The sequence below is a fragment of the Uloborus diversus genome, chromosome 1, assembly GCF_026930045.1.
Source record: "Uloborus diversus isolate 005 chromosome 1, Udiv.v.3.1, whole genome shotgun sequence".
In the NCBI taxonomy this organism is placed as follows: Eukaryota; Metazoa; Arthropoda; class Arachnida; order Araneae; family Uloboridae; genus Uloborus; species Uloborus diversus.
In genome coordinates, this window is record NC_072731.1 from 29,312,126 (window position 1) to 29,325,573 (window position 13,448).

The 13,448-nt window shown below is 33.6% G+C and overlaps 1 protein-coding gene across 1 annotated transcript in view; it reads right to left on the reverse strand.

Moving 5' to 3' along the window:
• LOC129228588 (eIF-2-alpha kinase activator GCN1-like) overlaps positions 1–13,448 on the reverse strand; it is a 176,527-nt gene that overhangs the window by 127,354 nt on the left and 35,725 nt on the right. The window contains exons 18-19 of the mRNA XM_054863273.1: positions 10,272–10,440; positions 8,245–8,381 (exon numbers count right to left, since the gene is read on the reverse strand). Of these exons, the coding sequence (XP_054719248.1) occupies positions 8,245–8,381; positions 10,272–10,440 (306 nt within the window). The remainder of the gene's footprint in view (positions 1–8,244; positions 8,382–10,271; positions 10,441–13,448) is intronic.

A 13,448-nucleotide genomic window follows, 5' to 3' on the forward strand; every position in this document is an offset into this window, starting at 1 on the left:
AGAAGTTGCTTAAAATATAAGGTAGCTGGAAATGTATGATTATTTTATCTTTTCATTCTTTATAAATGTAAATTATTCAATTATTATTTTTTTTATGATTACAATTTTCTATCTTATTTAAATTGATATTCTTACTTTTGTTACATTATTCATATTTTTTTTTTTTACTTCTTCAAAAATATTTTGAATTACTACCTTTTCAAATACATTTCGTAAATGGGGAAGTAAAGCTGTTTATTCATCTACTGTGAAGAAAGAGGGGAGAGGGAAAGGACACGCCTATAATAACCTTGGGTCTGGGCCTGAGTAAGGCCCCTATAGTGGAGGAGCCGACGCATCTGCCATTTTGGAGCAAACTTGATCCAGTGCTTTGCGGCGATAGCATTGCTGCTGATGTTTATCATGGGTGCAAGTTTGGTGATGTGTTCAAGACGGAAAATATTTTCAGCCCCTCCCCACCCCCTTCCGTATGCGGGCTTAAGGAAAAAATTATGCGTATAAATGTTGTAGATTTTAACAATGCCAGTTTTGGAATCTGTGTTTGATTTAAATTTTAAGCCGCTAATTATAATATTTAAGCGTTTTGACATCATAATTCCAAAAAATCTAAAATCCGGCAATTTCCCCAGAATTTTTTTTCAAATTGAAGTCTAAAAAACGCTATGGTAGGCCATTTTGGTAAAGTTCTGGGAAAGGAGGGGTTCATGGACTCTTACATCAATTATTTCAAACGATAGTCCCAAAATCATAATATTGGGCGACCTTCAAAAATATTAGAGAAAGAGGGAGGGACGCTCTGGGCTCTCCCCAAAATTGAAGCTTTAAAAACGAAATTGTACTCCATCTTTCATAACGTTTATACGCTTTTTGAATGCACTATTGAAGGGATGGAGTTCATGAACCCTTCTTCGGCAATATTTCGAAATTGAAGTTCCAAAAACGCAATTAGGATGTTGGATAATGTTAGGGGTAAAAGCGTTTGCAGCGCCCCACCACTAGTTTTTAACCGATCGTAAACATTTTCATTGTAGCAATAAAATCGCTTAGAACATAAGATTTTCACTTTTGCAACATAAATCAGTTCTGATCGGAAAGTCTACCCAAGGTAGCGCCAACAAACAAGAAAAGGGTGACCGGGAAAGGTGAGGGAAGGGTATGGCCGACTAATGATAATGAACGGGCACCATTCCCCCACACAGTCTTCATTTGAAAAAGAATTCTTTCATAAGATAGCAGGTAGTGAAATTAGCAATAAAAAATCGCTTCAGGAAGTAGATATATTTTTTAAACAAGGTACCCTTTCCAATATTCATTAATTAAAAAAAGAAATAGGGGAACTGAATCCTAACCCCAAGCAAGGTTCCCAAATCACATCCCTCTTAAGGCATTCAAATATAGCCTAAAGTGGCGCTTTAAATATTCCAGCATCAAAACATTTTCGGAAGAGAACTCCCGAAACCCTTCCTCTGAGTTCACCACAAATGTCCTAAATTTCAATTTTTAAGGCTTCAGTTTCTAAATTGTTTTGTAGGAACTGTACCCCTCTTACCTATAAACATGACTTATGACCACCTAAAAGTTTTCACACTTTAATTTTGGAAACTTTTTTAAAGAATCTTCCTATATCCTTCCCCTTTAAGTCATCCAAAGATAGCCCAAAATAAAGCTCTTAAAATTTCAGAAACGAAAATATTTCGGTCTGGGGTGCGGATTACCCCCCCCCCTCTCATTGTGTTTACTAAAAGCAATGTAAGTTTTTGTTTAAGATTTATTTTTCTATTCAGAGAGCAACTCCTCTCCACACATCGCCAAAGACAACCCAAAGTTTTACAACTTCAACTTCGAAAATGTTTTGAGAAAGACCCGCGATTCCCAAAGTCTTTACTCACTCAAAAACAGCCGAAATAGCATTTCAATACTTCAACATGGAGAAATTTTCGGGGAGAGAGACACCCCCCCCCCCCCCCCCGAACTCCTTTCCCTAAGTTCACTAAATTTGCGGTTTCCCCTTTTCATCACCGAAGATTTAAGAATTTAAATTCTAAAACTTATTGAGAGAAAGCCTTCGAAGTCCCCCAAAGATTACCTAAAACTGAGTTTTGAATACTTCAGCTTTGAATATTTTTTGAGAAAGGGGAACCCTGAACCCCAAGACGGTCAAAAATTGCGCTTTTAACACTCCAGTTTCGGAATTTCGCCTAAAGAGAGCCCCTCCCTCCCTCTTGACATTGCGAAAGACAGCCTAAAAGTTTTGAGATTTCAATTACAAACACTTTTTGGGAGAGGGTCCCAAATGCCCTTTCACTCAAGTCATTTAAGTAAAGCCTCAAATAGTTTTTAATACATCAGCTACAAAACATATTAATGTTGGAATACCAAAACCATCTCTCATAAATTCACCAAAGATTACCTAAATTAGTGTTTTTAAGACTCCAGTTTTCGATTTTTTTTAAAACCTCCCCCTCCCCACTTTTACATCATTAAAGACAGCCTAAAACTTTTTGACTTTTAAATTTTTAAGAGTTTGCAAAGGAGAAATATCGAACCACTCCTAGCTTCAAAAATGGTTTTCAATTCAGTTTTTCGATATTTTATACTGGAACCTTGAGTAATCCTCCCCCCCCCCCCTCTCTTAGATTGCCCAAGATATAACGTTTTAAGACCTCAGTATCGTGGGTTAATTTGCGAACTGATTACTCTCTTTGCAAGAGCAGCGTTTTTTCGCAAACTCGTGCTGCCGTTATTTTTCTCCTTTCCTTTCTCTCCCCCCCCCCTCTCCCATATTTCCATTCTAGTGAGTTTTAGATTCAATGACATTGGAATTTAGTGATTCTTCAAGTCTTTGTCAAAAATGCAGTAACGGTTGCCCATCAGTGTTTCCAACCAGCTTGAAATTTCCCCTCGATTATTTCCAAAATTCCCATTTTCATTAATATCTTCAAAATGCCTGATAGTTTCCGTTTTACCTGTACGTGGACACCCTTGCTGTGGCGAAAACATTTCATCGTGTCAGCAATCGCTCTCAATCGGTGATTCAGATTCAACTCTTAAGAGCGTACATAATTTTCATTTATGCGTGTAAAGTTTGCAAAAAAAAACCCCGCAAATGAAAAAAACGAATGGGATGATGGAAAATATCATGAGAAAAGGCTAAAATTTTCAATTAGAGCCGATTATTTCGAAAAATCAGGGAGAATAGCAAGCAACTCCTCGGTCCGCAATGCAGTGAGTTGGAAAGAACAGAGAAACCTAGAAAAAGTCAAACGGCGAGAGTCGGCGAAAAGCCACTCCTCCAAAAGCACGTTGCAAACAAAACAAGCCCATGACGGAAAACGGAGAGAATGTCGATGTAAATTCGTGGTTATGGAACGGTCCAGTAATATATTAAAGCATGTTTTTCAAACTCAATTTTTCTTTTTTAAGTAAAAACTGAAAGAAAGTCATGGAATTTCTTTCCGTCCCGACCTCCATCTCGGAAATTTTGTCCAAGACGGAAATCCGTCCTGAGACGGAAGGTCTTGCACCCATGATGTTTATATTTTTTTAGCATATGTTAAATTGAGTCAACAGATAATAGCCATCTGCAAAACTGAAAAATCTGCCTTACTGCATTTACTGGAAAATAACAGATTTTTTAAAAAAATAATAAGTATGAAAAGTCATAATGCACTCAAAAGGAAAAAATAACTTTTCTGGGTCAGAAAGGACAATTTAAAAATTCCTGTAGTTTTTGAAAATTTCCAAGAAAATGACACCACAAACGAAGAAAAGTGTGGTTCTAGTTATGTAGAGAAGGTTTTACCATTATCTAGCTTTCACTCATAAATTTGAGTGTTGAAACAAGCATTTTTTTTTCTTAATGGGAAAGTTTGGTTTGAAATGACTTGAGCGCACTTTTCTTCCTGTGTGAAATCTTTTCTTTGAAATAATTAAAAACTACAGGAATACTTAAATTGTCCTTTCTGACCCAGAAAAGTTATTTTGTCCTTTTGAGTGCATTATGAAAAGTACTTAGTATTATTTTCTTTTTAAATATCTGTTATTTTAAAGTTTTTTGTTTTCAAACAAAATTTTATTTTAGAATTTTAGTTTTTTAGCGTTAAGTTGTACCTAAAGTACAAGCAAATCATTTAGTGAAATCCAGAAGTCTCTAAGAGGTCTAGTTGCTGAAATATAAGCAAAAGCAGGCCTCAGATTACTCCCATGAGTATCAGGCCAAGTATAATAAAAGTGCTTAAAAAAACATCAATTCTGAACCACCATCTTCACCAAAAATATTTCTCATTTATGATGGATTCTTTTTATTATATCTAATGAAAGAAATTCCATCATCTTATGCTATGATATTGAGAAAATTATTAAGTATGTTCAACGGTATTCGTAGTAATTGTTTTCGACACATACCCCGTCTCCTTCCATAAAAGATAACGAACATATCGTCGCCTCAGAGCAACAGTAAGAAATCTAATCCCAGAAGTAACATTAAGATATCTTACTGTTGCTCTGAAGCGACGATATATTAAGGGGACTCACAGAGGTCAAAAAATTCAGATAGGAGACTCTGCAACACAGCCTACTGACTTTTTAAATCAATTAAAAAATATTACTTTTAAAGAAGATTTGGTAGAACCTTTACTAAAAAACTGGGAACGAGATGACAAAGCTATTTATTTTGAAGATAAATTTGTGTATATAAACTACAAACAGTGTTATAGATTTGAAACCATCAACAGAAAAGATATAAAAATAGTAGATCATATTCAATCATGCCCCAGATCGCGAAGAATCCGGCACAAAAATGATTTACAATCTTTGTAATTTTTGAAGAGCTGCAGCCTCCATATAACGTCCACCTACGATGCTCAGATACTGATGTATTAGTTATAATATTGGCTAACATGAAGTTTTTGAATTCTTAAATAAACGTCTGGATGGAAGTTGGCGTTGGAAAATCATTAAGATGTATTAATGAACGTCTTAAAATATAAGATGTCTCTGAACTTTAAGAGAATTTAGGAGAAAACGTTTGTTCTGCCTAGACTGCTTTACACGCAATGACTGATTGGGATCAAAATCAGGATTTTTTCCGAAAAGGAAAAGTTCGGCCTTAGGCTCTAATTACAAAGTTGGAAGAATACACAGCAGCGTTAACAAATTTGAGTAAGTATTAGCCATCGCACAATGTAAAATGCATATCGCAAATTCAAATACAACTCGAAAGTTTGGATGAGTTCCTGTGCCGAATGTAGGGACAAAAGAAAATTAAAAAAAATTAATGATGCAAGAACCATTATGTTTTTAAAAGTTTATAAAAATTTTGAAAAAAAGATAAAATAATTCTCAAAAACAAGAAGAGTTCTGATCCGTCATCCTTAACCCGATGTTAGTCTGAACTTCGTGAACATTTCCTTAGAACAGCTTGCATTTCGCAAATTTGGACAAATTCTCATTTAAAAAATCTGGAAAAAATTTTCACCTCTTGATTGTGAGTGAAAAATTGAGGATAACTGATAAGTTTTTAAATGGTTTACTGAAAAAAATTACCGCAAGCAATAAAAGATGTTACATTCAAAGCACAGCCTTCTGCCTCAAGTAATATTTTTTTTTCAACCAGACTTGGCTTTTAATAAAATTCTTTCTTTTTGTTTTCAATTGTTTTCTATTACAGATATTGATGATTTTACCTAGACAGCTAATAATAGTACCGACATTCACAGTGATGATGATTATTCAACTGACAATGATGCTGAGTTGAGCATAAGACATTTTGAATATGAATTCAGCAACGAAAGCGAAAACGAAAATTATTTGGGCGAGTCAGACGTGAGCGGCGATGCACTTGATTATGAATAGTTCATTTTAAAAAAATTATGTTCCTTGCTACAGTTTTACAGGATATTAATTAATATGTAAAGTACTGTTTGTTTGATTATTTTTAATTATTCATTGCTATGTAAGATCGATGCAAAACTTTTTATTTCATAAGTATTTGATCATAAAAAATAAATAAATAAAAGAGGCATAATTAAAAAGGTCAAGACATTATTCATGAAAAACAAATTTCACTATAATTTTGTACATAATTTTAATTTTAATAAAATATTTTTTAATTTTGTTTAAATGTTAAAAAAATATATATTTTTAAATATGCTTAAATCATTCATGCTTTTCCAACTACCTTATAATTTAAGCAACATCTACCAAAGACTAAGCAACCTCTTAGCCATGGTCGACTAAAAATTTTAATAAAAATAGGATTTAAACTATTCATTAAAAAATAAATCAGCTTTATTTATTTAAATTTTGTGACGATAAGCAAACTTTTTGAGCAAGTGCTAGCGGCCCGATAAACGGTTCATCGAGTTACGCGGTCGACATTCCGTGGCATCTACCGAGGCCTTTGCAACATAAAACAACTGGTAGACTTTTGTTTTTATATTTTATACATTATAAACAATTATGAAAAAAAATTTAGGCCTATATATTTAAGTCAAAATTGACTGATTTTTTCACACCTTGCGTGTGTTGTAGACATGGGAAGGCAACGCTTCGGAGGCGGTAGACATATATTTTACGTTATGTTTATACGTAATCAATAAAATTACCGAGTTTCAACCTTATATATATATATATATATATATATATATATATATATATATATATATATATATATATATAAGACAATTTCACAACATTTTGCAACATATTGCAAAATTTTTTATTAATTATCGCAACGATAACTTTTTGGTAGACTCGCGTTTTGTTCTTTTAAGTAATCTAATCAAAGATTTAAAAAAATTCTGGCCATATATGTATACTGTCGTAAAATTTCGGTCGCTATCTCCCCTACTATCAGTAATTCAAAGCCATTTTTAATGACTGATCAGGAATTACAGTCATGTACATGAACAACAGATTATAAATTAACTACAGTAAACTCCTGATTATCCGCGGAAAAGGGTGGCACGATAACCGCGAATAAGAGAAAACCCCGGATAATCCAAATAGGTAAAAAAACGATACTGCAGTGCATACAACAGCTAAAAAATATGAATAACACACATGAAATTAAATTATAGCTAAAAACAATAACATTAAATGTAAAATATATGTAAAAGCTAAAAATGAACAACACAATCATAAGTTTAAAAAACATTTAGTAACTACAATTAGTACAGTGAAACCTGTGTAAGTTGACCACTCGCGGTGCACTACTTTAGCGGTCAACTTACAGAAGTTGATGTATATGATAAGGGCTAATTCTGTGCCTGAAAAAAGCGGTCAACTTAGACAAGTGGTCAACTTCACAGGTTTTACTGTACATCCATTTTTTAAAAAAATGTGAAAAGACCCGCGGAAAATTCAAAGGCCAATAATTGAGAGTTTACTCTACTCTTGCTTTTACTCATTTTGTTTTTCAGATAAGTTTCTGTTCATTTCAAACCCAGGAAATTTCTTTGGACAGAATACCTAACACAGTAAAATTTATCCAAAACAATATCGTTGGGACCTAAAACTATATTATTATAGACAGTTTGAACCCTCTGATTTTTTGTAGATGGTTTTCTATTTAAACATTGTGTGCATAAATGTATTATACAGTTTTTTTTTCAACAGTTCAGACATTTTACCCACTATTGTAATGACTAAAAGAAACTAAAGAATCTTAAAAAAAAAGATCAAATATTAAAAAGAAATATACAGTATTTTTTTCTAGACAGATAAGCTGGTGTTTTTCAATCACTACATTGAGAGCCAATGTTTGAAGCCTTGTACAAAGCCCTCTGGGGATTTAGCAGGAGTACTTTTTTCTCCTTGAGCTTGAGTCTAACACCGACGAAATTCCGTCTTGCTTGATTTCCTTCACAAGGTGCCTGTAGGATTTTAAATAACACTACTACTAACCCTTTACAAGCCTACACAGACAGAAGTAACAATGACAACTGCTGTGGTAGAGGAGTATAAACATTAGAGATCCGTCTCAGCTCAAATTAAGCATCAGAAATCTTGACTATAGTTCGGCATTTAGAGATGAACTTATTGCCATTGAAGAAGTCTTGAAAGCCAAATATCAATTCTACATGTAATGTTGAATAGGCTTTGCATGGTTATACTTGTCTGGGCTTGAAAAACAAGGGTTTTTCTAGTGTGCTCTCTCTCTCTGTTATGGACTTTTGAGTTTGTGAACTCGTGACTAGACTCAATGGAATAAGTAACAACTAAAAGTAAAAATTGAGAACTTACTTTAGCAAGAGAATCTGAGCCTGAAGTCTCATCGAGAATTTGCACTATGATTTTCTCTCTGTGAGTTTTCACAAAATCTGTGGGTTTTTCCTTGAGCTTGGTAATTATTTTTTCCCATAAATAAGGATGTGATTCATCTGCAAAAAAAAAGAGACCATTTTAATAAAGTTAACTTCATTAAAATAATAAAAATAAAACCTGAAGCAAAATCTAGACAGAAAAAAATATTGTATCAGTCTGCCAAAACACAGGTTCTTAAGCTTCGAGAATTGGCAGCATATTTTATGACAAATAATTGGAAGTCTAACAACAGACAAGAGTTTAAACAGTGATGCATACAAGGAAAAAGTATGACCCCCCCCCCTCCCCCGAACCATCAACAATAGTCCGTTCACATTGGTTCAAACACTTTATGAATAAAATGTAAAGGATTTCAGTAGTTGTTTAAATTCATTATTTTTTAAATGCTACTTCTTTCCATTGCTTATGAAATAAAATTATAACATTTATGCTCTATTAGGTGACTTATTCCTGGTCAATTTGGTGCATTTTATTGACAGCCAAACAGTTTCAAAAAAAAAATTCGTACCCAAAACCGTACATTCTTTTATGGGGGGAGAAGCATGCATGACTTCCTTAAGCAGCATGATCCTCCTAAAATGGTAGATCTACCCCCCCCCGAGTCTGAAACACTGTGGCTTAAAATTGCTTTAATACAGGGTGGTTATAATTAAAGTTACCCTGTTTAGACCGCTCTAGTGACCGTTCTACACATCGGATATCGATGAAACTTGGAGTATAGATTATATAGACCATGGGGAGGAGGATTATACAATTAAAAAAATAGTTCAAAATACGACGATAGGAGGCGCTCTACGCAAGTAAAACATCCGGCAACAACCACCGATGCATTATGCAAATTAAATGAGCTTTATAAAGGTAGAAGTCCACTCATCTTCATCACGATGACTTTGGAAAAGAAAGAGCGAGCCTTACTGATCAAGGTCCTCTATCATAAGGATAGTAATTTTACTGCCGCACTGCGTGAATATCGAAGGTTGAAAAGCATACGGAAAGGGCCCATGTCAGGGCAATCCTTGAAAAAGATCGGGTCTATGGTGGAAGCATACGGACGGTGCCTGAATTAAAGGATAGCAAGGAGCCATGTTCATGCTATTGAGAGTGCAACCCTTCCTGCAGCTATGTCTCACGCTATAACACGTTTTGAACATGTTGATTGACGCAGATGGAAAGCACATTGACCCCAATCCTGTAAATAAAATCGATTTTGTGGCACAGTCTCTGTTTTATTTGATACATGCGCTTTTCTACCCTGGTGGTAGATTTTTGAACTAATTTTTTTTATTGCATAATCCTGCTCCCCATGGTCTATATAACATATATTCCAAGTTTCATCGAAATCCGATGTGTAGAACGGTCACTAGAGGTGTCTAAACAGGGTAACTTTAATTATAACCACCCTGTATTTTTGATGAAAAGAGAAGCCCTGGATAAAGTGATTAATAATACAGTGGAAGTTCACGGGATCACGATAGTTATTTCCTGTTAACCAGATTTCATCTTATCCAATAATTTATTAAATCATTGGTCTCAATCTTCTTTTGAGGTTATGCAATCTAAAATGCTCTTTGTATTGTTTAAAACAATTTCTGTATTAACATTTTTTGTATAACATTAAACGTCAGCAGATCTGGCATTGGCAAATGCTCCCTTGGAATTCCTTTCTCTTTGAAAATATCGATCAAGCAATTGTATTACCAAAAACAAGTATTTTCTCATTTGAGAAGTTTGTATTGAATGAAAATTTCATTTCAACAATTTATTCACTCGCTGACGATACTTCAGGTTTAAATGCAAAAAACACAGCATATTATAGAGGGTTGTAGATAGGAGGGAGTTATCGATATTATTTTTCAAGCTCTAAACATAATCACTGTTACATAAGATCATACAATATAAGCCATAAAACTTTTAATGTTTAAAACTTAGATTTTAAAAGTTCTTACAAATTATATCCATATGAGATGGCAGAAGAGCTTCTAAACAAATTTCTTGAACATCATAAGCATCTAAATTAGTACCAGAACACAACGCCAGCAAACAGCTAACTAGAACTTGTACATTGATGTGATTATCTAATTCTGACTCATTTTCATCATCTTTATAACAGTATTTCTGTGAAATATATGAAGTTAAAAACATTAAATATACATAAATAAGTTTAATTTTAAAGAAAATTTTAACTCATTGTAATAAGGCAGTTTATATATATATATATATATATATATATATATATATATATATATATATATATATATATATATATATATATATATATATATATATATATATATATATATATATACATATATATATAACACCTCCTACTAACCTTAAGTAAAATAACATTATCTAAAGAAGACAAAATATACATTCACACCAGAACTAAAAATTTATAAATAAGGTTAAGAGCAAATTTAAGTCCCCAATAGATTATGGTCAAAAATAAAAGTCTTCATTTAAGCTTAATAATAAAACCCTACAGGTTGTCTATCGGGGGCCACAAAATATTAAATAATTAATCATGAAGAGAAATCTTAATTCTTTTACAAACAACGGGATGAATTTTATTAGTTGGCATTCAAGCAAAAGTGGCAACAGATAATATTTATTGAGCAATTTCTTACACTATTGCATACAAACCATAGTAAAAAAAAATATATATGAGTTTCAGAACGTTGGGATAATTTTGGAATAATGTATTTTTTACAGGCTTTCTAATGGTACAAATTTCAAAAGGGATACATCAATTACTTAGTGCAGAAAGCACTTTTTCGTGATCTTAAAACTACAATTTGACCAGTTTAGAACATATTAAACGTTTGGAAGCCCTTTACATTTTTTCCTCATTGCCAAAATACCTCCATACTAAATTTGACAAAGATTCGGCATCAATTATATTTGTAAAGAATGCACACACAAATAATCTTTATTTATTCAGGTTTTTCATATTTTTTGAAACGAAAACTAAAAACATACTCAAAAACTTCATAATTTTCTAAATTTCTTGGTGTTAAAAGAATTAATTTTAGAATTGTTGGATTTTAGATAAGAGAGTTTGAATTTCTCCCACAGGTGTTTATGTTAAAAAAATAAAAATAAATTGCTCAAAATATACCATATAACTTTTTAAAAAAAATATTTTATGCATGCTTCATTAACCAAATTTGCTTGAAATAAATCTCAGTTTTAGTTCAATATTGATATTTGTCTAAAATTTACCCATTGCTCCTAACATTAAGTTGTTTGAAATTGAGCAAAAACTTGTTCAAGCCATAAAATGAAACATGGTAATGAAATATTCTCTTTCAATATCTTTTGAACCAAAAAAAGTTATCTCTGAATAGAACTATTCCCTCAAAAATTATTGGGGGGAAACAGGCAGACTGAAAAATAGATCTTGGCAGACACATTTTCTCAACTGAAAATACTACTTTTCAATTTTTTTCATTCACCTATCTCATTCACTTTTTTTCATTTCAGCAATAGTGTTACAATGCATAAAGCATTCTGTGGTGTAATCCTCATTCATTCGATTTCATTTGGTTTCGATTTCCGGCGAGTCATTTTTTTTTATCTCTAAGAGCCTTTTTGGTGAACTTTTTCCCTCGCGATCATGAAGCTTTCTGATGACGTCATTGATTTGCATTTGTGAGGTCACTGAACTTTTAGCCAACCGCAAGAAAGTTTTGGTTTAGAATTGATTGTATTGGCCGTTGAACCGCTCCGTGTCGGATTTTGGCTGATGCAATATTTGTTCTAGAAACCTCCATGGAAAAATTGATAGATAAAAAGGCGAGGTAACGATTTTTAGGAGGAGATCATATTTTCTGCGTGCATCGGAACGCCATGTAGAAGAGCGAAGGATTTTTCGGCCCATTCGCTCAGCCGCGAAATGGTTCCTAAATGGCCTTTTTGTTTTGTGTGCATGAATTGAAGGATGACTGCCCCTGGTAGTAATTTGTTCTGTGCCACAATGTTCTTATAAGATGTATGCACACTCATGTCCTGCCACTGTTTGGAGTTGTTGATGAAACCTTGCTTCTGGAATGTAAATGTGGTCATAATGTGACTATAAACTGAATACGCTCATGAACTCTTGGATTACTTTCACTTGGACATTCAGTTCTTCGTTCCCCGGTGCCATGAGGTGCCTTCATGTGTACGTGAGTAATCCTCGTTAAAATATCTGGTCTCTACTTTCATGTAATGCCAACTTTAAATTTACATGCAGGGTTAACATAACGTATTTTCATGTCACGTAAATCTGATTATCCCCGCCATGTAATCCTCACACTAAAGAGTTTCGCTCCTTTGGTCAAGGAGTCTTTGCGAATGTCGTGGTTGCAAGACTCCGGCACCCACTATACGATACAGCTGCCATCCCATTAATTTACCTCTCCCACCTCAAGTGGGGCTACATGACACATTCTTTCACGCTCTTTTCCTCCTTTTTAACAGGAAAAGTAGGTTCATAATTAAAAATTCATTTTATGTATGATTATTATCCTGTAATAATCATAGAACACTGGAATAAGAAATAATATAGTATTTTCATTATATATTTTCAACTGCACTACTATTAAATTTCATCCATTTTTCTTTTCTTTTTTCTAAATTTGTGCAGGCTCTTAGTAACATGAAGTTTTTAGGCATTCTCTACTTGTACTGATTGGTGATATTTACCTTTTTTACAATAAGTTTTGAAAAATGTTTTGAAAATTACAACTCAAAAAGCTTTTACCATTAGTCATTTTGTAATACATGAATAAGCAATTGAACAAAATTCATATTCATGGTTTCAAAACAAAACAAGAAACAATATGTACTGTCCAACCATCACGAGAAAAGCCACCGCCGAAATGTCTGAGCCTGTCTATTGCTATAGCAACGAGGCGCGTCTCATTTTACCGAGGAAAGCTTATCATGTTGGGAAAACTGCCACGACTGCACAAAAGCGAGCAGACAAGTGGCGAAATGGCGCCATAAAGCCTTACTGCTAACCCTTGCAGAAAATGAACGAAGTCCGTTGTTACAGCAGTAAACAGGTGCAGACATTTCGGCGGTGGCTTTTCTCGTGATGGTCGGACAGTAGCTGTATAACAATAAGCTTCAAAAAAAAA